The sequence below is a fragment of the Xenopus tropicalis genome, chromosome 6 (assembly GCF_000004195.4).
Source record: "Xenopus tropicalis strain Nigerian chromosome 6, UCB_Xtro_10.0, whole genome shotgun sequence".
NCBI classification, from domain to species: Eukaryota; Metazoa; Chordata; class Amphibia; order Anura; family Pipidae; genus Xenopus; species Xenopus tropicalis.
In genome coordinates, this window is record NC_030682.2 from 105,901,706 (window position 1) to 105,928,040 (window position 26,335).

General features: G+C 38.4%; 1 protein-coding gene across 4 annotated transcripts in view; it reads right to left on the minus strand.

Annotated features, from left to right (window-relative positions):
- arhgap28 (Rho GTPase activating protein 28) overlaps positions 1–26,335 on the minus strand; it is a 114,083-nt gene that overhangs the window by 30,811 nt on the left and 56,937 nt on the right. For all 4 annotated transcript variants that reach the window (XM_031903842.1, XM_002938054.5, XM_031903841.1 and 1 more), the window contains exons 2-6: positions 14,227–14,423; positions 10,873–11,090; positions 8,553–8,640; positions 328–476; positions 35–200 (exon numbers count right to left, since the gene is read on the minus strand). In XM_031903842.1, the coding sequence (XP_031759702.1) occupies positions 35–200; positions 328–476; positions 8,553–8,640; positions 10,873–11,090; positions 14,227–14,395 (790 nt within the window). In that variant the 5' untranslated portion in view covers positions 14,396–14,423. The remainder of the gene's footprint in view (positions 1–34; positions 201–327; positions 477–8,552; positions 8,641–10,872; positions 11,091–14,226; positions 14,424–26,335) is intronic.

The window sequence follows — 26,335 nt, forward strand, 5'->3', positions numbered from 1 at the left end:
TGGTCCATTATTAAAAACAAGTTATGCACTATACCTTTTCCCTTTATTCTTACTATTCGGTTTCTCTTTAGTTCAATTCCCAAAGCATCATAGAATGCTGTTAATTCAATGAGAGAGAGATATCTGATTTTTTTCATGTCTTCCAGGGACAAATCACCAACTTCCGTAAGCCCAAACCTGCTTTTCCAGACGATAAATTTCTTAAGAAAAAAAAAAAAAAAGAATAAAACTCATCTGATTTTTTTGATAAAGCTAAAGGTAATAATTTATAAAAAAAATCATTAGCTAGTTCTTTATCAATTCTGTATCATTGTGGTTCTTAATTACCGGCAAAGCAGAATCATCCTTTTTGATCCGCTGGTTCTTTTCACTCTCTTTGTCTTTGCCATCAACTGCAACAGTTTCTGAGAAGGAGGCCTCAAAAGAAAGTTCCTCTGCCACTGATGGACTGGGTTTCTCTAAAGTGCAACTGTTATCTAAAACAGACCATAAACAGCCTTATTACAATTATTAGTAAGTATATACACATACACAAATGAGGAGTATATTACATGAACGCTTATTGTATGATCTTGCATAATGCTGTCTTATAATGGTCAAAGTGTTGAGGCCAAGTGTTTCATAGAGCACTAAGTCATTTCACATGAGCTGACAACATTCAATCCAAAAGCGCCATTCCCTTTAACTGCATGCTCATATGAAGAAATGATCAAGTCTATATAAAAGTATATAATGGTAATTTATCATTAAATATATAACTGGACTTGTTACACATATTCCAGTTGTACCACTGAAGTATGAAGTATGCTTGAAAAAATAAATGGAGATTTCTAAAAAGTTTACATTTGCCTTTCCTTCTTATGGGCCAAATCCCAGACTCATGTCAGTGATAGCACTTTTTAATCTATTTGTATTTTACCCACTAATTTAGATTGTGAGCTCTATGGGCCAGGGCATCTTTCCTGTCATGTCATGTGACTGTATATATTTATTTTTACATATACATATATCTTCTTACTTTTATATCTCTAGAAATGATATTTTCTATAAATGCACCTTTATAACATCAGCTATAGGTGGCAATTTCACAAAAACCCCAGCAGGATGCATGGTTGTGTTATTATGTTTTTAAATGAACACTAGTTAGGGACATTTTCTTGGTCCATAACTACTGCTGATCCAGTGCTATTTATTGTGTCTAGTATATCAAAGCAGGTAATATGAACCTATTTCCGAACATGCCCTTTGTAACTGTTATTGCTGCTATTTATCGCTGCTTAACATATTGCTCTTCTTTTCATACTTCGTCCTGATGTCACACTTACACTATCATTCATACATACGTAAAAAATAGATATATTTAAAATTATAAATTGAACTAATGAGATTAAAATACTAATGGAATTAAGTTCATTTTAAATTTCTCATGGGTTTCAAAAAACTTCCAAAACAGAATAGGAATTTAACTGAAAGCATACAAGTTGGGTGATGTTCTAACAACCAATGTTTTATTATTTAATATGAACAGTGTAAGGACAATAATATATAAAATCTTTCATAAGGGGTGGACTTGTAGATTAGAGTGATGAATACCCATTTGAAAGGGAAAAAATTGTATTTAGAAAGTGTTTGGCCTACATTCCCTAAATTTGTCCTTCAATGTTCAGCAAAACAAACTGACATAAGTTATTTTACATGAGGCCATTGGGAGTACATTGATACATGGTAGGGCACATGTACGTTCGCAGGCGCAGTAAACAAAGGGCAATTTTGTGTGCAATCACCATGTTTTACCCCCCACAATGCAGCGTTTCCCCCAGAATTCCAGCATCATTGTGCTTGCAAGAGGGTGATGCAGGGACTGCAACTGCACTTCTTATGCACAGGACCTCCAGTCTCAAGTAGTGATAAGTCTATAGGGGTCATTTACCTCTGCAAGTGCAGTAAACAAAGTGCAATTTTGAGTGCAATCACCATGTTTTTTTCCCCACAATGCAGCATTTTCCCCAGAATTCCAGCATCATTGTGCTCGCAAATGGGTGATGCACGGACTGCAACTGCACTTCGTATGTACCGTACTTCTAGTCTCAAGTAGTGATAAGTCTATAAAGGTCATTTATCTCTGCAAGTACAATAAGCAAAGTGCCATTTTGAGCTCGAGTGAGACTGAGAGTACCTTTAATAAAAGTGGTTTTACACGCAACTGGCTGATACTGACATGTAGAACACAGAAAACAAAACTTGTAAAGAATTTCACTTGCACTGAAGTGTCAATGAAAACAAAGATCAGAATTGTCCAGTATATGGTATTTTCTGATAATATTTTTGAAAACTTGACCAAATTAAACTTCACCTTTCTGAACTGTCCGGAAATTGAAACAGAAGATAGGGTGCTGTTCACTATTACAATTGTCAGCACTGGGGGTGCAGGTGAATTCCCAGAAGGCTATTCTGTCCTGAATTCTACCGACTGCTCTTTTATCAAATTGGACTCCATGACTTATTTCCAAGGAATCCAGACAAAAATGACTTCAACATTTGAAAGGGTGGTCTCACAACTTTCTTGTACCTGTTCATAAGGGGAAGAAATTCTGGGAAGCTACAACAGCTCATATTAAAATACATTTATTGTGTCAATATCCTTTATAACCTTTAAAGTTAGTTTTATTTTTTTCTGCAACCCCTAACTCACTTATTCCTGAGCAGGGCATTGATTCCTAAGTGCCATTCTCCAATCACCAAGCCTGTCCCAGATTTGGCAAAACCTTGCTTGGGAAACTATGCCCATTTTTTCATACAAACAACCCATTTAGTAATAGCTTGTACAGTAATCCAAGTCTACATTAATATCATTGTTATTATTACCACAAATTTCTAAAGCACTAACCTATTCAAAAGTTCTGGACAACAAGAAATTGTTTCAGCAATGCAGAGCTGCCCTGTTGCAATACTAATTCACTGTTTGGCTCTCTTTAAAAGGGGTTGTGCATAGACTTCTATATAACATACAAAAGAGTCAGTATGTTGCACAATAAAACTTCCCTCTACCATATATCACTACCAAATTAGTATAGTTCTGCATTTATTTCCAACAGACCCTAAATGGAGAGGAATGCAATGCTGTTTTTCTTAGTGCATTTACCAGAAAGCTCAACCAAAAGAATTTGATTTTTAATGCCAGACAAAAACAACAACAACAACAAAAAGCCCACTGAAAGAAAAAAAAATATCAGACTAAACATAGAAATAAAAATGTAGAATAAAGAAGAGAAAAAGTTTAAAGGGGCGGTATTCTGCCATGTTCAACATGAGCTAAATGAATACATCTTTGTGATACTTTGTGATCTTTGTCATACTTTGTGATGTTTAATTAAAAATCTATGGCTTTTCCATGGTTTTTAAGTTAAGTGAAACAAATTACCAGTCCATGGGTTATTGTGACCTTTAAACACTCACAAATTGTTTGGAACACATAATTGTAAAAATCTGCATTTTGCAAGTTTGTTGTAACATAGTAACATAGTAACATAGTAAGTTGGGTTGAAAAAAGACATACGTCCATCAAGTTCAACCATAATGCCTATATATAACCTGCCTAACTACTAGTTGATCCAGAGGAAGGCAAAAACACCCCATCTGAAGCCTCTCTAATTTGCCACAGAGGGGAAAAAATTCCTTCCTGACTCCAAGATGGCAATCGGACCAGTCCCTGGTTCAACTAGTACTAAGAGCTATCTCCCATAACCCTGTATTCCCTCACTTGCTAAGAATCCATCCAGCCCCTTCTTAAAGTTATATAACGTATCAGCCAGCACGACTGATTCGGGGAGGGAATTCCAGAACCTCACAGCTCTCACTGTAAAAAATCCTTTCCGAATGTTTAAATGGAACCTCCCTTCTTCTAAACGGAGTGGGTGCCCTCGTGTCCGTTGGAAGGACCTACTGGTAAATAAAACATTAGAGAGGTTATTATATGATCCCCTTATATATTTATACATAGTTATCATGTCACCTCTTAAGCGCCTCTTCTCCAGTGTAAACAGACCCAACTTGGCCAGTCTTTCTTCATAACTGAAACTTTCCATACCCTTTACCAGCTTAGTTGCCCTTCTCTGGACCCTCTCTAACTCAGTAATGTCCTGTTTGAGCACTGGAGACCAAAACTGAACAGCATATTCTAGATGGGGCCTTACCAGCGCTCTGTAAAGGGGAAGAATAACCCCCTCCTCCCGTGAATCTATACCCCTTTTAATACAGCTCAAAACCTTGTTTGCCCTTGCAGCTGCTGCTTGGCATTGCTTGCTACAGCCAAGTTTATTATCTACAAGGACTCCAAGGTCCTTCTCCATTATGGATTTGCCTAGTGCAGTCCCATTAAGGGTATACGGGGCTTGCATGTTTTTACATCCCAGGTGCATGACCTTACATTTATCCACATTAAATCTCATCTGCCACTTAGCTGCCCAGATTGCCAGTTGGTCAAGATCCTGCTGCAGGGATGTCACATCCTGGATAGAATTGACTGGTCTGCAGAGTTTTGTGTCATCTGCAAACACTGATACATTACTCATAATACCCTCCCCTAAGTCATTTATGAACAAATTAAACAAAAGTGGACCCAGTACAGAACCCTGAGGGACCCCACTGAGAACCTTATTCCAAGTAGAGAATGTACCATTAACAACCACCCTCTGTACCCGATCCTGTAGCCAGTTTTCTATCCATGTGCAAACGACTTCACTAAGACCAATAGACCTTAGCTTAGAAAGCAGTCGTTTGTGGGGAACGGTATCAAATGCTTTCGCAAAATCCAAATAGATGATATCTACTGCATCCCCACTGTCCAGCTTCTTACTTACCTCATCATAAAAAGCAATTAAATTGGTCTGACATGACCTGTCCTTCATAAAGCCATGCTGATTACTGCTCATAATGCCATTCTCCACTACATAATTTTGAATGTGATCCCTTAACAAGCCTTCAAATAACTTGCCCACCACGGATGTCAAACTTACAGGCCTATAATTGCCAGGCTGAGATCTTACTCCCTTTTTAAATATGGGAATGACATTCGCCTTCTTCCAATCCCTAGGTACCATACCTGATGAAAGAGAGTCTGAGAATATCAGAAACAAGGGCCACTGCAATTCTGCCCCTAGCTCTCTCAGTACCCGAGGGTGTATTCCATCTGGCCCAGGTGCCTTGTTTACATTTATCGTGTGTAACCCTTTAAGCACCATATCCTGTGCCAACCACTGTGTAGTTGGAGCTGAGGCAACATTGCAGCTATTGGGTGGGACTTGTCCCACTGGCTCCTCTACTGTATACACAGAAGAAAAGAACTGGTTAAGCACATCTGCCTTTTCTGTATCCGCTGTAACCATATTGTTATTATAACTCAATGGGGCCACACCCTCAACCTGCATCTTTTTACTATTAATATACTTAAAAAACTTTTTGGGGTTAGTCTTGGCCTCGGCCGCGATGCGCTCCTCATTTTCTATCTTTGCCTTCCGGATTGCTGTTTTACAACACTTGTTATAGTGTTTATAATCATTAAACGCAGCTACTGTCCCCTCTGACTTATATTTCTTAAAAGCTTTCCTTTTTCTCCCTATTAACTTCTTTACCTCAGAGTTAAGCCACATAGGGTGATTCTTAACACTTCTACTTTTTCTTATTAATGGAATAAATTGAGAACAGTAATGATTTAATATCATTTTAAATGACAACCATTTCTGCTCTGTATTTTTATCAGAAAACATAATGCCCCAATCTATGCCCTGAAGCGCTGCCCTTAAGGAGCTAAAATTTGCCTTCCTAAAATTCATTGTCTTTGTTGCCCCCGTGTAAATTTGTTTCCTGCACCAAACATTAAATGAAATAACATTATGGTCACTATTACCCAGGGGTTCAACCACTTGCACATTTGCTATACGTTCTGGGTCATTAGAGATCACTAGATCTAGTATAGCATGGTTCCTGGTTGGCTCCACAACAACTTGTGACATAAAGTTGTCATGCAGCAAGTTTATAAACTTGTTCCCATTTACTGTCCTGGCAGTACTATTGCCCCAGTCAATATCAGGGTAATTAAAATCCCCCATTATTATCACTTGCCCCAAACTAGCAGCCTTTTCTATTTGCAACAGGAGCTGGGCCTCCTCCTCTTCGCTTACATTAGGGGGTCTATAGCATACCCCTACAATTAGTTTGGTAGATTCCTTACTATCTGTGAGAAGCTCAACCCATAAGGATTCAGCTCCCTCTGTTAACCCCATCACTTCCTCCCTAATATTTGCTTTTAATTCCTGCTTAATGAACAGACACACTCCTCCTCCTTTTCTATTGCCCCTGTCCCTCCGAAACAATGTATAACCCCCAATATTAACTGCCCAGTCATGAGACTCATTCAACCAAGTTTCAGCAACTCCAATCACATCATATTTCCGCTCCAACGCCAGTACCTCCAGCTCTCCCATTTTACCAGTCAGACTCCTTGCATTGGTAAACATACATTTAATACTGGTTCCGGCGTGAGAATGACGTGTAAACAACTTATGGGCCTCCCTGCCATTATCAGTATCCCGAAGCAAGTCTCCTCCCCCATTTTCCCTTACTATGCCCACTACCTCATCTATCCTGTCTACCACAGAATTTCCCTCTGCACCCTCCCCCCCCACTCCTAGTTTAAAATCTCCTCCAACCCTCTAGCCATCTTTTCCCCCAAAGCAGCTGCCCCATCATCATTGAGGTGCAGCCCATCCCTGGCAAAGAGCCTGTAGCCGACTGAGAAATCAGCCCAGTTCTGGAGAAACCCAAAGCCCTTCTCCCTACACCAATCTCTCAGCCACGCATTAATCTCCCTAAGCTCCCGCTGCCTTCTTAATGTTGCTCGTGGCACAGGTAATATCTCTGAGAAAATTACCTTGGAAGTCCTTGCCCTCAACTTCGCACCTAGCTTTTTAAAATCGTTCTTGAGGACTTCCCCCCCTCCTCTAACTTTGTCATTGGTACCTATGTGTACCAAGACCGCCGGGTCTTCCCCAGCCCCTCCCAACAATCTGTCCACTCGTTCCACCACATGCCGAACCCTAGCACCAGGCAAGCAACACACAGTTCGGCATGTAGGGTCTTTGCGACAAATTACCCTATCCACCTTTCTAATAATTGAATCCCCTACAACTATAGCCTGCCTTCCCTTCCTAGCACTATTCCCCCCACCTGTATTAGAGGTGCCGGCTCCCAGGGTGCTCTGAGAGTCAGCCCGCTCCATACATGCTAGCTCAGAGCTGTCTTCCCCAGCATCTTCACCTAAAGCGGCAAATCTGTTGGATTGTACAAGCTGTGAACCAGCCCCCCTACCCTTGTGTCCCCTACTTCCCCTCTTAACTGTTACAAATTTGTCTCCCTCATTAACCTCCACTGTCCCTTCTCCACCCCCCACTACACTGGCCCCTGCCAGTGGTTGCTCAGTGAGCCTCCTGTTCTCCCCCATGCTTGCAGCTGCCCTCAGTGCTGCCAGTTCCCCCCTTAGATTCTGCACCTCAGATTCCAAGAGGAAAACCCACCTGCATCTCTCACAAGTAAATGCTGCATGGAACTGCTGCTCCAGGACCACATACATGCGGCAAGATGCACACTGAGTAACACCAGCAATCATACTGCAACTCATATTGCCACTGGGTACTTACAGTCTCCCGAGTGCAATCCCTTGTATAGTGCCTTTTAAGTTTCAAACGCCTTTTTTGTTTTTAACGCCTACTATACACTTAATCTACATGCAACACTTTAAATTACATGCAAAACTCGCTAGCAGCTCCCAAACTCGCTGTGCAGTCAGAAACTTATTGAGGTTCAAACCAAACAGCCAAAAGTCTGCTGTAGAACTGTCTCAAGAACTGTCTCTCCCAGTGGGACTCTTGGCCTACTCTCCCTTCATAAAGTAGCCATCCCTCTCTCTTTTGATGGCCAAATAGCAAGCACTATTGCTCTTCCTTCTCAACAAATATGTTTCTTTCAATAACTTTAAAATTAAAAGAACAAGAATAAAAAAACAGTGCTCCAATATCAATATGGTAATATAATATTTTAGAAGACACCAATCTTTTAACCGCAGCCATTATTAACCAAATTCCTGGTGTCCGTTGAAACACAAGGATAGTTGTTCTCTTTATGTCACTCCAAAGCTGCATATCATCATAAATGAATTGGGCTAGGTACAAAATCCTAATACGCTATATTGTGCAGTAGATGTGGTCTGTGGTTGACAGGTCTTGCATGGACACCATGTGATCTAAACATTTGCCTAAGGTTAGAGATAGATAGATAGATAGATAGATGATAGATAGACAGATAGATAGATGATAGATAGATAGATAGATAGATAGATAGATAGATAGATAGATAGATAGATAGATGATAGATAGATAGATGATAGATAGATGATAGATAGATAGATAGATAGATACCTGTAGATAGATAATAGTAAACCTGCAGGCAGTATGGAGTTTTATCTTTCCTTAGGACATAATCTGCTAAATCCTACTTACTGGTTACTGGTTTCCATATTGGCTTCTTTATCATATGCTGAACCCCATTTGATGGTATAGGCGACAGTGTTTTAGGTTCAAAAGATGGCTGCAATGAAAAAACATAATATTGTTAATAGTTTTGTTGTTGTCAGTATGCAATTCAGCTGTTTGGCTGCACTTGCAAAATATTTTGTAATGTAGAATAAAATAATCCACTTTTATGAAGGTAATTTTATTTATATAGAAAGATTTATTGCCATACTTATTGCTGCAGAAATGTATTTCCTTGTTATCATTGGGATTTCCTTCACAAATCCTTCCACAAATAGTTTTTGTGCAGGAATGAAAAGAGGCTCCTAGGAACACAGAGACTTTTCCAAACTTACCAAACAAGAACAAAATTCACACAAATAAATACAAAATAATTTGTAAGGTAATGGCATAATGCATGACAATAGTCTCTAGAAACTAGAACCTCCCTTACCTCTAATCTCACCTCTAATTTCAGTTCATTATTTTTTGTTGTTTTAAATAAGTCACCTTTCTCTACTTCCTTCTTCCAGTCTGCAATTTGAATGTATGGATATTCAAACCCCAGATTTCTATTCTATACTGCATTTTTTTAAATAGCAACATTTTTCTTTTCAACACAGCAAAGAAAGTTATTATTATTTTTCTTATAAGAAAATAATTGCAAGGGAAGAGAAAGGTGCCACAATAAAGAGAAAATGCCATACTAGACTGCTAAATTGATAGAGTGGTATAGGCAGTAATAAGGAGGAAAATGTAACTATAACATTCATTAAGCTGAGCAGAAAGTATAAGAGCATTCCTGAGTAATGCTGGGATCTACTCTATGTGTTTTTCTATTGTTGTAGAACGTACACTACCAAAGCTGAAGAATCAGATGAGATGATTTCTGTGACTGAGTGGGTCGGATGTTTGGGGGGAACATGATTTTTTTCAAATACACATTTCCTCTACATTGTCAGAGCTTCCTGTTATAGTAGCAAATAGTTACGAAAAATTCCTGACCTTTGTTAGGAATGTGCCGAGCCAATCTGAGTATTTCTCACTGATTAATGAATACATACATGATGGAATGTTTATATATATATATATTTCTATTACCAGTGAATGTATTATTGTACAATAACTACGATTCCAGTCTAATAAAGGTCAGTTATTAAAAATGCATAGTACTACAATAAATTGCTTCCAATACTAAAATATTAGATAGACAAAGAAAAAATATTTATTAAGCATATAATTCACATTTCTAAAAATTATTTCTTTTTTTCGCTGTAATAATAAAACCCTATCTTGTTTTTGATGCTAACTAAGCTGCATTAATCCATACAAAACAATTTTAGAGGAGCATTTAATAAAGCTTTATTTTTTTTCACGATTCATATTTTTTGCCCCAAAATTACGATTTTGTCACAAAAAAATGTTATTTTGCCATTTATTATGTGATCTGACAAATCCGAAAGAAGAAATACACCATCTTAAAGCTGTCGAGATCATGAAGCTTGGTGATTTTAGAGATTTTTAGGGTTTTTTATGATTTCATTTGTGGGATAATACAAAAAAATTGTGTTTTTCACATTTTTTTGCAATCTTTTTTTGTTCATGCTTTTTTTCCCAAGAGGCTGTTTTAATAAATTGGTAACTTGGCATAACTTGGCATTCATAGAGAAAATGAGTTTAGTCATAGTTTCAAAAACCTCTAAAAAAATGAGAATGTTGATTAATTGGCCTCTCCAAGTATAGAGCCCCAAAGAGGGCACAGAAAACAGACAGACAAGGCCTTGATAAAAAAAAAAAAAACAACAGGTCATTATATCTGATAGTCAAATTAACATTCTGTAATAAAATAAAAATGGTGCCACTATAAGAAGATATTATATATTTATCTAAGAGTAAGGAATATAAAATAATGTTCTTTTATGGCTTTCCATGAAATACCCACATATTATGCCATGTTATGTGTCATGCAATGTTTCCTCTAAGCTGTGAGCTTGCTTGTTTGCAAACAAGATTGAGACCAGAGCCAAGAACAACGACACACAGCATTTTTTTTCTTTTTTGAGGACACAAAGGATAAATTCTTTTGGCACAATGTCAAAAAGAAAATGGAGGGTTTGTTGCAGATAAGAGAGCTACGTAGCTTTGTGAGTAGCTGCGCAGGGGCCCTAAGGGGATGCACAAAACATTTCTGGAAAATCAATGGCTCCGTTCATTATGGATTCTTTTTATTACTAAATTTGTCCCTTAACGGTTGTGTGATTTGTTAGGCAGGGATATTATTAACTGCGATTAAAACCCTGGTACTTACAGTGGAGTCGTTGATCCCAAAGATATCCCTTACATCCCGCACTGTATGCTTGTTCTTCTTCCTCATTGTCTGAGTATAAGTGGTATATCTTTTCTGCACAGCAGCTGCTTGTGTTCTTGTCAGTGTAGACAACAATGCCTGTCCGTCATGTTCCTGGGTGCCAGATATTAGGTTGGACAAGCCAGCATCCTGCAGCCATTCAGCTTCCAGATCCCCTTCTACAGAAACATAATGGATTTTATCTTAGACCTATCAGACCCCATGGAAAATACACAGTTACTTATCTTAAAACATGCAAACATGAAAGTTCTTATAATATGATGGATGATATGCAATTCTAGCTGGTGCGGATGGTTGGAATGATTCATTTCAATTATTCAGTCACTATAAGTCCCTGCCCATATTCAAGTATGAACTGAAAATGAATGGCAAATGGCAGTTGTCACTGAGAACTTGGTGACCTAAAATTACAGCTGGAATTTACTTGCATCATTTGTTCTACATGTGGCTATATGGGGCTGAATTATCAGAAATCGAGTTGACTTAATGTAACAATACCTGGTGGTCTAGTGGGGCGACGGGGACGCCCGCCACCTCCTCCGGTGCGGGGACGCCCGCCGATGCCTTCTAGGCGCGCGCGCGCCTCGCTCTGCTGTTTATGCGCATGCGCGCTCCTGATGCGCGTGCATGCGCACTGGCGTCTGTCGCCGGCGCGCGCATGACGTCATTTCGGCGCCAAAATTCAAATATTTAAGCGCTCACTGAATGGAAACTATTGCCCAACGTAGGTTTTACCTCTGGTTACTTCCTGGGTGCGATTATCCTGCTGTTCTGCTGTGTTCTTGACCTTGCCTGTTCCTGACCTCTCTTGCCTGCTGCCTGTATTGACCTTTTGCCTGTTTTTGACCCTCCTTGTCTGCTGCCTGAACCGACCTCTGCCTGTCTGACTATTCTCTTGGATTCTGATTCTGTACTGCGCTGCTTGATCGTTGCTGACTCCGGCCTCCCCTGACCACTCTGAAGTGTTCCCCATCTACCTGTCATACGATTGGTTCCCGTGCTTGCTCAGAACTCTCTCCTTGGGTCTCTCACAATAAGACCTGGCGGCATCCGAGTAGCAAAGGGCTCCTCCCGACGTGAAAGGCGGCGGTTATAGGCAGAAGCGTGAGCCGAGACCGGACCCTTGGAGCCTGTTCTGAGTTTTGGGATACTGACCGTGACACTTTCTTTGTCTAGTTTTTTTAGGAAAAACATGGGAAATAGTGGACTAGAAAAAAAGCGCAAGTATTTTCTGAGACCTCGAAAGGTCAGGATTTTTTAAAGAAAAAAAAATTGTGAGAAAAACTCAGCAAGTAAAAACTGGCGAGGCTGTATAGAAGTCAATGGGAACTCTCTCTAACAACTTTATTCATTTATTTAATAAAACATTCAAGTTTTTTAGCCTCATTACAAATGAAGAATTAATGGAGCAATGTGATTCCCATGTAGCTCTTGTGTTCCTTGCTGGACACACAGTGTTCACTGATCAATACATTTGCAGGCACAGCAGTCACCTTTATTGGTCCATGGCTAACTAATGTTGGACTGATACATAAAAGGGACAATATCAGGAATTGTTTGAAGATGTCACAGTCCAAGTTGAGTAAAAAAAAAAAACTAATGAACGGTGTTATGTGTTACCATATTTCAAAACTGACACAGTGGATCTATGACAACTGTTTGCTGCTGCTTGTTTCTAAGGCTTTATCTGCAAGTAAAATGTGTCATAAAATTTAATAATCAATAGAATTTAATTAATCAATAGAATTTAAGAATAAAAAAGTGTTTATATATTGTTTTGTGCAGTATTTCCTAGAAAAGCTAAATACTTTCATAGAATACAGTACACTGAGAAAGGGCATGAGAATAAACAGATGGGGGAACAAGTGGGGTCAAGCACAGGCAAAGTAACAGCATTGTGACTGACAGAGGTAAAAGCATTATGTAGAGGGATGACATATAAAAATGTTAGGCTATAGAAAGTGCAGAAACCTTTAGTTAATGGAGTGAAAGAGATAAATGAAATAACTGCTGAGAATGGAGACATTCCAGGTATGGATTTGTTATGTGGAAGACTAACAATGAAAACCTATAGTGGACCTATAGTGGATAATAAACACTTGATTATTAAGGTTTGATTAGTGTTTTTCCAAAGTACTGTGAAGTATAGACCCATTCTGACTATGCGTTACACAGGTAGCAAAGGTGTGATTCTTATATTGTTATTATCTAAAATGTATATGTTCACATCTTATTTTCACCTGGAGGTGTCAGCAGGATAGGAAGCCCACGGATAGCAGCGAATATTGGAGGAGACACAGCAAGACCCAGGCCTAGCCCTCACAGAAGCCCAATAGGTGGTTTTAAGTAAAGGGGAGGGGTAATGGGCGGGGTGTTGGTTTAGATGCCCATTTTAGATTGAGGAAAGGCTGCCTGGTCACCGTTTTAGGGTAGCCAAAAGTCAGTAAAGTTCCCCTCCTGCCCTCCCTAGAAAGGGGTGGTTTTATGGTTTGGTTTGTTATTTTCTTCGCTGTCACACGTGTGGCCAAGGAGGGTTGGGGTACAAGAGTTTATATTTAGTTAACGGGAGAATAAGAAAGCAGGAGGGTCACCTTTGGTCATGAAGGATATTTGTCACAGCAGTGGGCGGGCCCTTGTCAGTCTCCCAGGAAAATATTTGGGCTGGTAAGAGAGGATTATCTTGGTGGGATGGTTTAACCCCTAAGGAAAGTGGCCATTATTCTGGATGCATTCCAGGGGACAATACTTAATAGGTGATGGTGGGCGCTCCAGGTAAGGTGGAGGCTCTTTGATACTTACAGTTTGGCGGCGTATCCTCTGGGCCAGGATGCTTTACAGCTGAAGGATAGTGCTTCAGCTAAGGGCAGACTAAGGGCAGACTGTTTACAATATTTGCAAGGTTTACCATGTTTTGATATTACTGTTAAAATGTTGTAATAAGAATTTGGATTTGTTTATTATTATTAATATATTATATAATTGTTATGTTATGGAATCTTATTTCTGAAAACTAATAAAGCTGTGGTCATTATCATTCCAAGATGATAGTGTCACACATTTTATTGGATGGAAAGATTAGTGTGAGAATGCAATGGGTTATGCCTGGGTCATGTACAGAAAATGGGTTGAGCAATATGGGGTGAGAGAACCTGTAATAAGCTAAGTGCCCATTAAGGATTTGATAATAAAAGTAGAAGAAGGAGCCAATGCACATTTATTCAGGGTTCAAGAGATATGTTTAGTGGTGAAAGGGATTGGGGCCCTAGGACCTTTGATTACATAACTGTGTCTCACCATCTGCTGGCTTTACTTCCATTAACAGGCTATCGTCTTGTCCATCTTCACTGCTTTCTTTAATATTATTAACCTCACACCAGAAATCTTCCATTGATGAGTTGTCCATGGAGGATTCAGAGATGGAACGGTTGAACTGAGGAGTATGCAAGGATTCATTGGAAAGCATTCTGTTAATCTTTCGTGAAGACGTTTTCCTGTAAAGAAAATGTTAAATTCACATTTAGCAGCAATATAATATGTTTCGTTTGGGCAACATTGTGTTTCACTGCAAAAGTCTCTCAACTGATATATCATTCACTTATTTCAATTATGTTTTAAAAAGCCCTTACATAAAGTTATTCTTACTCCCGCTGTGCAATTGTGAGGGTTGGTTCAAGCGGAGAACTGATTAAGGCAACATGTTTATTTCTAAATAGTCACTACTGATGGTTAACCTTTTACATGCCACTGTTTGCAGAATCTGGGACCCTGGCACTCAAGTCACAAAATTCCAGTAACATAGATATAAAGTTTCTTGGGGTCCTTTTTAAACAGTGCAATCAACTGGCAAATAAGTTGGCAAACAAATGCAAACTGTGAATATACATTTTGATCCTGTCCATACAGTTCCTGTAGGCAGTAGACAAAGGCTCCCTGATTACTTTCCTAGCATTTGCGGGCCACAGTTGGGCATGTTGTATGTGAGTCCCGATCTGCCTACTGGCCATTACTGCCTTACCACTATACTTCCAATGGCTTAGTAGGGGAATATAGTTCTGTTCTAGAAGCTGATGTTCTATTGCTAATAATATAAAGGGATGTTCAAAATGGTATGACCTTGCAAAATAAAAAAACTTTTCTAAATACAATATTCTAAACTAAACTAAAAGGCGATCATTCCCCTAACATTCAAATTTAAGGGTAAGTACAATGCAGAAACTAGTAGTGGGTAGAAAGTATCACAATGTCTGGGTGCATTCATTCAGTTGTACAGCATTGACCTGATTGGCTGCTAGGCATGACAAGGATAAGTGCAGTAGCGTTTCAAACTGTGAGTCCTCCATGAAACTTTCTACCTATTGCTGAGCTCTGCATTTACATGGCTGAGGAGGAAGACTACTTTTTTATTGATGACATTAAAACAATGGAGTTTTGGTAAGCTATTGTATTTGGAAATGAAGAACATCTCCTATTGATCAATTCTGATTTAGAATGAACTGACTTCTATGTTGCCATGTAATGTGAAGTTAAATTAATTACTAAACAGCTTTATATTGTATAAATATTGTATATTTTTAGTCGGCCCCTAAGCACAGCTGGAGAGGCTACTGAGTGGAGAATCTACATAGCAGCAGATCTTAACTGCAGGCCTTTGGCTTGTACAGAAGGTATAGCATTTCTAGCCTAAATCTTTGTTGAGTATACAAATACATTATAACTTATAGTCACATTTATTCTTAAAATAAATTGGATATATTTTAGAGGATTGCAGCACTGTATTTCTTGAATAGTATAGCTTGGACAACTGGATTAAAAAAGTCAAACTTTTTACAATGTTAATACTATCATATAAAAATGTAATTTAAGTGACACCAGATAGCTGTAGCCAATTCACAAAGAATAACAATTTACATATGATGTACTTAATGACTGAACAAGAACATTTATGGATTTCTTTCAAAAGCCTGCAGGCCTTTGTGTCAACATTAAACCGCGCTCCAAAAAAAAATCACATCTGGATGAAGAACAGTTTGGCCCCCCCTTTCTTTATCCACCTTCTGAGATCATTGCGTTACTGAGAAGGAATTCAACCTCTTGAGCTTTTAAATACTAGGTAGTGAGATTTTACCATCTGTTTCTTATTAGACTCATGTTAGTAATGGGGGGAAAGTTAACAGTTGTTCTGATATATCAGCTAAAAACTGCTGTGGGGCACCCCTGGTTGTGTCTGGAGTTAAAAGTCTGAGAGCCAAGGCTTTTTTGGGTTCATTTTGAATAGCTGCTTCATCATGGCTGACTATAAGAATGTGGATAATAAATTGCCAACCTTGCAGACATAAGAAAAAGATCTCTGTAAGCAATAACTAAAATTTTCACAGTCTGTGTTTTTTTTGAAAGACTATCATAGAATGGCTGATTAAACGGTATTTCCACCTTTAAAAAAAAAGGATATACTGTATATATATATTATTGCTGTTAGCGTTTAAGTACATATATATAGACATGCATCATGCCTATACTGAAATAATAAATGCATAGTATAATTCAAATACCCAGTCAACAAACAGGAAAATCAATACTAAACTCTTATTTAGCCTTCTAGCCTCCTAGCTGCCACTAGAACTTACTGGCATAGAAAGCAATCATTTTCTGTTTTTATACTTCCATACATCAAATTACTCATGTAGAGCTGCAGGGTTACTAATCAATAGGGCTTTAGGGGTTCCTATATTGCATTGCCATTGGAAACAATGAGTACTACTCTCTTAAATCCTTTTGTAATCCCAGCTTGAAGGTCATTCAGGGTGACATTTGGAAATGTATACCAATTTTCTGTCCTGGATACTGTTTGAATTATAAATTAATAACTGATATTGCAGTGCATTTGTATAACTGTAACCTTGTTACAGGGGGTGGTAAAAGACTGCCCAAATGCTGAAACTCAAGGCAGCGTTGACTCAAAATAGCCAGAAAACCACAGCTCCAGACCTTTTGATCCAACATTAGGACTGCAGTATCTGTGGGCTGGTAAAGTAACCTTATGTAGAAAGTTCAATATTTGTTGTCAGTCTTTAAAGATGCCCCTTAGCACATAAAATATGCACATAGAGAATATGCCAACTGAATATGTAACAGAAGATCTAGTGCTGTTATTACAAACCTAAAATATATTTAACAGGTTAAACCAGTTTCCCATGACACAAAGCAATGGCTGGCCAACTGTAATGACATTAATATTTTGTCTACATCTAGCCTCATATCTACCCACATATCAACAAAACTATGTCACAACCAAAGTTCTTATAATAGACAGACTTTCATCATTGTTTGTTTAAACACTTGCCTTTCCTAAAAAGTTCATTAACCTCCAAGCTATAGAAGCATGCTCTGTTGTCACAGAGTCCATACAAACCATCAAACCAAAGCCCAACTAAAACCGAGAGAAGAATATTGGCGTCAGACAGTGCTGGTTACTGATTTCCAATCCACCTCTTCATTTGTGCACAAATGTTGAAATCAACACAGAAAAAGTCTCACTTTGGCTCCTCTTCCCTTCCTTGCCAGGTAATGCAGATACCATGAATCGGCAGAGAAGGATTCTAAGATGCCTGTTCTTCAAACCAACCAATATCCATGGTACTATTCATACCGGCATAGGTGGTATGCCATTCACATACTGGTACACTGCACCAAATTCAGCACAGACTTTAGTAACCACTCATTTGTTTGAGCGTCAGAATAAAGCAAATCTTCTGGTTAAGCTCAATCATTAAACTTGTCTGGGCACTGGACAGGCAGCCACTATCATTATGCATTCAATATTCTAAGAAAATTTGCAGTTGGTCTTTATTTTGTATTATTTCTGTTTTGTTTTTAATGTTTATGTCTAGCAGTGCTCCAATTTGAAATTTCAGCAGGCATCTGGTGCTAGGGTTCAAATTATCTTATCAACCAGGGAGTGCTTTGAATGAAAGACTGGAATATGAATATGAGAGTACCGGAATAGAAAAATAAAGAACAAAAAGTAACATAAACAATAAAATTGTCGTTTTTGGCTTCTGGGGTTAGTGACCCCATTTAAAAGTTGGAAAGAGTCAGAAAAGGAAGGCAAATAATTAGAGAAAAAAACTATACAAAATAAATAATGAAGATCAATTGAAAACTTGCTTAGTATTAGCCATTCTATAACAAAATGTAAACTTAAAGAAGAACCACCCCTTAAAGGAAAAGTAACACAAAAAAATTTTAAGTAAAAAATCTATTCTACCCTGCCCCAATAATTGCCCTATCCTGAAAACCATTTATTATTTTGAATGCTTTAGTACAAAATACCTGTTAAAAGTTGGCTTCCTGTCATGTGAAGAAAGGCGATACGGGGATGCAGGGGAAGTATCAGGGGAAGCGTTCACTATGCGGTGATCGATTGATTGAGCCTAGCCTGACTCCTTCCTATACAGAAGGATTGCTAAGCTCGATCAATCGATCGCCGCATAATGGATGCTTCCCCTGATACTTCCCCTGCATCGCCGTATCGCCTTTCTTCAAATGACAGGAAGCCAACTTTTAACAGGTATTTTGTACTACAGCATTCAAAATAATAAATGGTTTTCAGGATAGGGCAATTATTGGGGCAGGGTAGAATAGATTTTTTACTTGAAAATTTTTTGTGTTACTTTTCCTTTAAAGTTCTTGCGTCCTTTATTTGCAAGGTTATTGGCCATTGCCAGATGTTTGATAGCTCAGTGCTTTAAAATTATATTTTAAATATGATTAAATGTTTGTCTCTACTTATATCCAGACTAGATATATCCTTACTAGAAGCAAAGATAAGTTACAAGGCAACTTCATTGGGAAGTTACTAAATGTGCCCTTATCATTTCCAGCTGTCTTGCTGTGCTTAGCAGATTGCAGTCCTCTATCAGCAACTGAAGAGCATGAATAAAAACGTATTCCCCCACAGGGTTTTTTTTTATATATAAGTAAAATATGTACAGTGTTTATATATCAAGTATGCAGTTGTAAAACAGCTTTTTCCATTTACTCCTGATAAAAGATGACGCTCAAACCCCTCCTGTATTTTGCAAGTTTTCAAAATGTACTTGGAAAGGTGGCCATACATGGGCAGATTAAAGCTGTTGATTCGGTCCTTCTGACCAATTCGGCAGCTTATCTGCCCGTGTATGGGGCCCTCCGACAGGCTTTTCCAACCAATATCTGGCCAGAAACCAGCCAGGGCAGGTTTGATTTTTCTGATGGAGCACCGCATCAGTTCTTTCATGCTATCAACCAACCAAGGTAGGCATATTGGAGGAAAATTTGCTTGTCTGGAGGCCTTGCCAAACAAGCAAATCTTACCATGTGAAAGGGTAAAAGGATGAGATTTGCACAGTGTTATTGGCATTATATGATGTGTTGGCATACCCCCTTTTTTAAATGTAGTCCAGCAAGTTTACTCAGCAGCATTTGTCTGTAGTGGCTTCTTTCCTAAATAGGTTAATTCCTTTACATCTGAAATTCTACGTTGATCCATTTCTTAGCCTAAACTAAAAGTTATTAAGTACAAACCTACCCCCGGCACAACCCAGCTATAGGCAATCTTTTGGAGAGGCTTACCCAACACGCACAGCTGTATAAAATATAAAATGCTGTTTTTTTAGTCTGCTGACTCTTGATTCATGGCAGGAACGGCACTGAAAAGAGCATTTAAATCATCAGGCATCCATCCAGGCACCCAATGCCCTATTTCATAACTAGTTCGCTAGTACAATGTACAATGATGTTGAAACCACCCATCAAAAACAAGGCGCACTCACTTGAGACAATGCAGGACTACAGCACTTGCTGATAGAGGCCCACATAGACAGGGTAATAAGATCAGGGCACCGCCTCACCTCTCTACACCATTTTCTATTGCATACCCATGGAAGTTCATGGGTTCATTTAATGAATTCCACCCAGTTCCTTTACCAATCACAATTTAATTCATTAATGCAGTTGGAAAGACCATATTCGGTGATAATCTGGCAATGGCACCAAAAGAGTTCACTTATTACAAACTATTCTGTTCCAAAACTCCACCTGAAAAATATTGTATGAGTAGCACATGGGATTTCAATATAGTGTGTATGCTGTTTAACACAAGAGTGAGAATTTATCTGACTAAAGATTATATAAACATATTTAAACAATTCACTGATTAAATTTTGAAAAATTATTGCTCAAACCCTTCCTACTGAAAAACTTTGGGACTATCCATTCAAGAGTGGGACAGTTACGTGTATGACAGTTAAGTCTTAGGTCATGGAAAGCACACTTCACAGGGGACGAGACAGAAAGGCACCCTAGCCATTTAGATACTTTCTCTTTTTGTACAGTCCATCTCATGATTTCTGTGAGGAATAAGAAAAATAAGCTTCACAAAAAGTGGCATATTTGTTGGTTTTCCCAGTATAACATTTGGACATTTCATACCATGCTCTGACCTCTCCATGTTTTTTTCCATTATGCTCAGCCACATGCCCAGTATGCACCTAAATCCAAACACCTTTCATCAGCTTCACTCCTTTTCTTGTTGCAAATGAGAACTGAACTGCTTAAAAGAGGCAGTTGGAATTTTTTACAAGCCACAGAGAGAGCTGGGCAGTACATGTTTTAATAAAAAAAAATTTTTTGTACACTATTTTTTAGTACATGTGCTACTGACTTTTGTTCCATCTCTACAAGAGAAAATGCCACCTTGCATTAAAGGAAAGCTGTTATGCTATAATTTGTACATTCCTATTAGAAACTCGACACAAAAACTTGGCCACATTACCCCAATTCTGAAATACGTTGACAACAACTAAGTTCTCAACTTTGTTCTCTGTTAGTGACCACCCAAAGACTACGCAATCAGCTCCACTAAAGTAGAAATAAAAGATGTCAAAAGGCAAATACGAGACCAGACAGTGTTTAACCATGCAAATAGCTCCCCTGCATTCCAGTAACATCACATTGTAGCAGTAGGTGTCCTTGAACTGCAGTGCATCCTGATTTCATTCCCGTTTCTCTTATGTTTCCATTTCCCTCTACCATGTGCAGGACAAATAAAGAACATACAGTGACTCTTGTTCTAAGAAAGCAGTGTTTCATTATTAATTATACCACTTATGGAAAGAATTGCAAACTCCTAAAACCAAGTTTCACATATTGCAGATACTTTGGAAAGAGTGTAGATCAGGGAGTAGATCGCACAGGGGGACTTGGCGTGCAACACCAAATTTGGAAGAATTCGCTTTTGTTTTCTGCAGTAAGTTATGCTGGCGTATTTTGTAAGGTTTTGTATACAAAACCAATGCACACATGCCCCCCAAAATGATGACTTCAGCAAAAATCTGTTAGGATTAGAACTGGCGGCAAAAAACTCTTGAACAATGTTCCTGAGTGACAGTTTGTTTAAATTGGAAAAAGCTGGAAAACAGTAAACTTCTAAACAGGCATTTTAATCATTTAGAGATTTAATTCAATATATAACTAATTCATGGTAATTTCTGCAAATATAACAATAAACAAATCATTTTAAACATCAGATTTCAAAACTGTTACATGGGCTAGCTTCTTATACAAATTCCGTCAAAGCAATCAAACCAATCATTCTACGCTTTCTTATAACTCTTAAAATTAACTAGTTAGACTGTTCTGTTATTCCAAAGATAATTTAATAGAGGATTAGAGAATAGCACTAGTTTCTTAAACAAATACTTCAGTGCAATTACCTCAGCTCCTTAAAGAGAGAAAGCCCGCCTTAAAGAAAAACTATATGCCCGGAATGAATACTTAAAGGAGAAGGAAAGGCTAAGTCACTTGGGGGTGCCAAAATGTTAAGCACCCCCAAGTGACTTAGATCGCTTACCTTTTACCCTGGGTTGGTGCCCCTGTTAGGAGAAAAAAGCACCAGCCCAGGGTAGCTGTAGGAAGCGCTTCCTCCTTCCTCTTTCTTCTCCCGGCGAAATCCGTCGGCCGGCGCATGCGCAGTAGAGTAAAAAGACGACTTTGTTTTTTAAGTTCGGCTTTTCACTCTACTGCGCATGCGTGCGTGGCGCTACAGGAAGTAGGAAGCGCTCGCTGCTACCCCGGACTGGTGCTGTTCTCTCCGTACAGGGGCACCAGCCCGGGGTATGAGGTGAGCGATCTAAGTCACTTGGGGGTGCCTAACATTTTGGAACCCCCAAGTGACTTAGCCTTTCCTTCTCCTTTAACCAACAGATAGTTTAAATTATGTGACTTATTAGAATCTCGACAATCTGCAATATATACAGTATATCAGTAAATATTGCCCTTTTACACCCTTTCCCTTGATCCACCATTTAGTGATGGGCTTTGTGCTCCCTCAGAGATCACATGACCAGAAATAATTCTGCTTTAACTGAAAAAAGAAGTGTAGAAGAAATTGGCTGATGGGGCCTAGCATGTATGTGTGCCTTGGCTTGTTTGTGTGCACTGTGAATCCTATGATCCCAGGGGGCGGCCCTTAAGTCTTAATATGGCAATTTTCTATTTAAGATTACCCAATGGCACATACTACTAAAAAAGTATATTTGTATGAAAATGGTTTATTTAAATGAAGCAGGGTTTTACATATGATCTAGTTTATGCAATATATTTTTTTTAGAGACCTACATTGTTTGGGGGTATAGTTTTCCTTTAAGATTAACCTTAGTTAACCTAAAACATGTTATAGACAGAAACTATCCAAAATGGTCCGCAACTAGGCTTTTTTCCTCCAGCTTGGAACGCAATGATCCTAACAAACAGATACTTTTATACAATGAAAGGTTTTATTATTAATTACATCTCTTTTTATTAAGGTTCTAGTCTGTGGTTAGAGATAGGTCATTTGATTGCAACATTTGTAACAAAATGTCTTGCTGATTTATTAGCAAACCCTGCAAAGAACAGTTTCTGCTAGTTTCACAAAAACACCCAATTTTAAGTGAACACACATAATACGGCTTTTCCTATATAGGAAATGATAAACCTTAATGACACTCAGCACGACCAGTTGTAGAAGGCTACAAAAATTAAATGTATTACTTTCTATGCTTTGAAAACATAACAGTTTTAGGCACCAATAGATTTATAATTTTTACATATTTATATATTATAATTGTTTTGGAGTTGACCAAGGTAAGCATTTGAAGCCTTGGTGAAAGGGCGGAGAAACCCTGTCTTACAGTGCCCATACACCGAAAGATCCATTTATATGGCAAGGTCACCATATGAACATATTTTTCCCAGATATGCCCTCTTTGAGGTCCAAATGATCAGATCCCATTGACAGGATATAGGCAGTCAGGGTTGAGGACCACATTAACATGCCAATCCACTCCTTGCCCCATGGGATAGACATCTGGCCAATTTACGGCCTATGTATAGCCACCAGACGAGTACCACCATCTACAGTATATTATTTATCAAAGTATACATATCTATTAATGGACAGATTTGAGGACATCTATTCTAAATTCTTCTAAAATAGAATTCTTGTTTCTAAGTGCTATTTCTTATATATTGTCTTTTTTCTCTCATAATAAGGAAAGTCTAAAGAAAAGTGGACTCCTGCATCTGACCTTTTGCTGTCACTAGCCATACACAAACACAATGAACCATTTTACTACTGTATTGTTTTGAATTCCCAGAAGACAAAGCAATTTTGGTGTTCACTGACTCAGTCATGTAGCATGTAAAAGTGCCACAGAAAGCAAGGGATGCAAGCTAAAGCAAGGACGACAGACCCATATGTAACAATATGATGGTTTATTTGTTATTATGGAGTAGCTGACTCACAAAGGCTTATAGTATCTCCATTCTTGTCAGCTTAATTTGTTAGCTTTTGAGTTGTTCAACCTAAGCAAAGAACATGGGCAGCTAGGAGAAGGTAATCAATAATACCCTGCTGTGTGCTTAACTGATGCATTTAGTCTGCAGCCTGCAGAGCGTGTCAGTTGAGATACTCCCTGGGAAATTTTACAGGTAGCATTCCTTTAGTCCTTTAGCCCAGTTCAAGGAACCATAAGATTCAGTTCTCTTTTGCTAGCCTCTGCGCAGTGATAGAGGTGCATGCTTTCATGGTGAGCATATTGGTAATTGTTCCTTCACCTATGTGATAAAGCCTACTGATATTTACTTTGTCAGAACCATGTAACAACTCAAGTCAGAAAAAAATTATGTAAATGTACAAAGTATTCCAGCTGTTGTTGACATTGACAATAGAAACACAACTAACCATTATTTCAAAAGAACATGTTATCTGTTGCTTTACCAACATTCCCCATTTCTGCCCAAGAGATACCCTGTTCAGGTTTTGTCAGCCCTCTCTCCTGTTTCCTATAACTTGCCTTTATTTCAAAGCATGTCGACTGAGATCCACTTTTGTTCAATGAAGAGTGCCTAATAAGTCAAGACAAAAGTAGTGAAATCTCTTTAGGTAGCAGTGTGGCATTATGGAGGCACATGTAGATTGTAAGCTCTTTTGGGCAGGGCCCTCTTCACCTCTTGTATCGGTAACTGATTGCTTTATATGTTACTCTGTATGTCCAATGTATGTAACCCACTTATTGTACAGCGCTGCGGAATATGTTGGCGCTTTATAAATAAATGTAATGTAGCCGATATCCGGCTAAAAAGACAAGACTTTGCATTTTAGGCAGAAATCGGCTACATGTGCCTGCACCCGAGCGTATTCAATTTATTCGGGCGCAGGCACAGGTAGGGGCATTTTTAACGTATGGAGCGTATTTTTGGCAACTGTTTTTCAGCTTGCAGAGATTACGCTCCATACACTTGTGTGACATTACCCTTAGACTTGAAAAACTGAAGCAGTGTAGGTAATTTTTCAAGGCGAGGGCAGTGAGGTAGGGGAATTCCCTGCCAGGTGGGGTTGTGATGGCAGATTTTGTTAATGATTGTAAGACCTACAGATTGTTAGCATATATTTTGGTGTATATATAGTTTATATGTTTGAGTGTATAGATAGGTCTGTATAAGCATGTGTATAAATGTGCACAGGGGTTCATTTGAAGGAGTTGAACTTGATAGACTTTGCCCTTTGTTTAATTCAAATTAACTATGTAACTAAAAAGAAGAGAAAGAGTGCGCAAATAAGTGAAGGAAAAACAATTTTTAATTCTGAGAAAAAAAAATTAAAGTATCTAAACATGAAAAGTCAGGGCCAAAAACAAAAGCCTTTGCTGCACAGAGCACTTAATCCTAGGCTAAACATAATAGGTGCTCCTGAGCTTCACAAGCCCTTAACTACACCCATCATTTCATTAAACATACATATTTGTTATACACACCCATTAAACTATCAACCCTTAAATTATCCTAAAATGTGTAAAGCACATTAGTTGTATTATGTTACTGTCACACTATGTACAGTTAATATTATAGATGTCAGCATAATAAACAAATAACATAATAAATTCATATTTTTCAGACTTTAAATCCAATTTAATATCTTCGCTTTAAAAAACAATTGATACCAAATGCCCAGACATTGAACAGTGATAAATAAGAGCAAGTAATGGGGGATTCTGACCCCCCCTCCCCCATACACATATACATACATTACATTTGAACTAGCAATATTTTTAAAATATGGGGTCTCTTATCTGGAAACTAGATATCTAGAAAGCTCTGAATTATAAGCATAGAGAGTCAATTATAAGTACATACACTAGTGATGCAGCCCCCGCAGCAATACATATTCTGTATATCCACCCCAAATGGGATATTCAAAAGAATAATTATAAATGACAGCATTAAAATTTGCAATGGCATTTGTAGAACCACATTTATAGCAGATGCACAGTGCTGTTATTACTGTATACTAGAAGGATTCATTACTAGTGTGTAGGTAACTCACAAGCAAATACAAAAATATGTAGCAATTTACAGTGGCCAAGTACCAAGACTGAATTAGATGTTATGCCAAGAGGTAGTGTTCAAGAGAAGATTCTCTATGGAGAAATTCAGGGATAGAATTCTAGAGGCAAGGAACAACAATAGAGGCAGGTTTAGGGCAAAGACATACAGTGCTACTTAGTGAGCAGCTACTAAACACCAGAAAATACCCTGCCATAGACAATCCTGAGAATTGCCTCTGCTAAAACACACGTACAGACAGTTATCAGTAAATGCATTGCCTATTTTAGTAGCCGTGAAAAGTAGCTGCTACTAGTAGCTCTGTGTGTCTTCACCCTAAAGGTGTAACAGAGCAGTGAATGTAGATGGTGTGACCAGGCGGTGGCATTGAGAGGAACAAAGGTGTTGGTCAGGAATGTATGAAGACAGGTGAACTTGTGTAGTTAGAGTTATAGAGGAATAAGGAGCTTTACAGGTCATGAGAAGGATTTTGTACAAAATA